This window comes from Colobus angolensis, unplaced genomic scaffold (genome assembly GCF_000951035.1).
Source record: "Colobus angolensis palliatus isolate OR3802 unplaced genomic scaffold, Cang.pa_1.0 Scaffold502, whole genome shotgun sequence".
Classification (NCBI taxonomy): domain Eukaryota; kingdom Metazoa; phylum Chordata; class Mammalia; order Primates; family Cercopithecidae; genus Colobus; species Colobus angolensis.
The window spans coordinates 175,290-177,039 of NW_012118511.1; the positions used below are offsets into that span (position 1 = coordinate 175,290).

The window sequence follows — 1,750 nt, forward strand, 5'->3', positions numbered from 1 at the left end:
TGAAACCCCGTCTCTACTAAAAATACAAAAAAATTAGCCAGGTGTGGTGGTGGGCACCTGTAGTCTCAGCTACTCAGGACACTGAGGCAGGAGAATGGTGTGAACTCGGGAGGTGGAGCTTGCAGTGAACCAAGATCGTGCCACTGCACTCCAGCCTGGGAAGCGGAGCGAGACTCCACCAATCAATCAATCAATCAATCAGCTAATCGATAGATAGATAGATAAATAGAAAAAGAAAAAACAAAAAAACCTACATGCAAACATTTACAGACCATACATGATACCATTCACCATAGCCTACAGACTTTGGGTGATAATGACAAGTCAATGTAGACCCACTGACTGTGGGTGGATGCTGGGAATGGAGGAGGCTGTCTGAGGAGGGGATACATGGAGAATCTCTGTACTTTCCTCTCAATTTAGCCATGAAGCTAAAACTACTTGAAAAAACAAAGTTTATAATTTTTTTTTTTTTTTTTTGAGACAGTCTCCCTCTGTCGCCCAGGCTGGAGTGCAGTGGTGCGATCTCAGCTCACTGCAAACTCCGCCTCCCCGGTTCATGCCATTCTCCTGCCTCAGCCTCCCGGGCAGCTGGGACTACAGGCGCCCACCACCTCACCCGGCTAGTTTCTTTTTGCATTTTTTAGTAGAGACGGGGTTTCACCATGTTAGCCAGGATGGTCTCGATCTCCCGACCTCGTGATCCACCCACCTCAGCCTCCCAGAGTGCTGGGATTACAGGCATGAGCCACTATGCCCGGCCCAAAGTTTATAAATTTTTTTAAAAATGCAAGCAAGCATGGGCTAAATTAATTTAAATGGTCATCTCTGCCAAATTACTAAGATTTCTCTTTCCCTAAGACATTTCTCTCACCAACCTCAGCTTCTTTTTTCTTCGCACGAACTTTTTCCACTTCCATAAGAATCTTCTGGGATTCATCCACATTACCTTCAGCCCCTAGCTGTTCAGCTTTAGCAAGGAGTTTTCCTATTTCTTCATTTAACTCATGTACTTTTTCTGCCTGTGAGGAGAAAGAACGAGGTAAGCAGACATCTAAAAATGAAAGTGAATGCAAAGACAACAAGGGTTTCTCCTGCTCCATTTCCAGTCTGTTCTACTGAAAATACATGGAAGAGCTAAAGATTCACACTTAACAATGAAGGCATCCTTACTGCCAGCATTGAGACTAACCACAAACAAATCCTGTGTGCTGTGTTCCAATGACACCAAGAGCACCTTTGTCACTTCCAACATGGTTCCAAGGATCACCAGAGATTGCTCATTGTCTAGGCTGTCTCTCTTTACGACTTTTTCTTCAGGGTATGGCTAATAAAATGTCTAGATTTAAGTGTACAGATTTAAGCTATCAGCAAAATACCTAATTACTAGGATTTACCTTCTGAAACAAAACAGCAGCTTTGGTCAAATTAGCAATTGCATAAATCCTAAGAAATGTTTTTACAACACTGAAAAGAAAAAAGAAGGAGAGACTTAGTTCCACTGAAGAGAAAAACAGAAGAGTGATGTAACTGGCACTCAAGCTAATTACATATAAATCTACCTCCTTTTTCATTCTATGATATGGATGTACCACAGTATGTCCATTTCCTTACCAGTTCTTTCCAGTTTTATGTGAAGATATTAAAATTTAAAACAACATTCAGAGGCCGGGCATGCTGGCTCACACCTGTAAACCCAGCACTTGGGGAGGACAAAGTGGGAGGACTGCTTAAGCCCAAGAGTTCCAGA

The 1,750-nt window shown here is 42.7% G+C and overlaps 1 protein-coding gene across 3 annotated transcripts in view; it reads right to left on the reverse strand.

Moving 5' to 3' along the window:
* The window catches only part of LUC7L (LUC7-like (S. cerevisiae)), a 59,974-nt gene that overhangs the window by 17,887 nt on the left and 40,337 nt on the right, over window positions 1–1,750 (reverse strand). For all 3 annotated transcript variants that reach the window (XM_011960072.1, XM_011960071.1, XM_011960074.1), the window contains exon 5: window positions 879–1,022. In XM_011960072.1, the coding sequence (XP_011815462.1) occupies window positions 879–1,022 (144 nt within the window). The remainder of the gene's footprint in view (window positions 1–878; window positions 1,023–1,750) is intronic.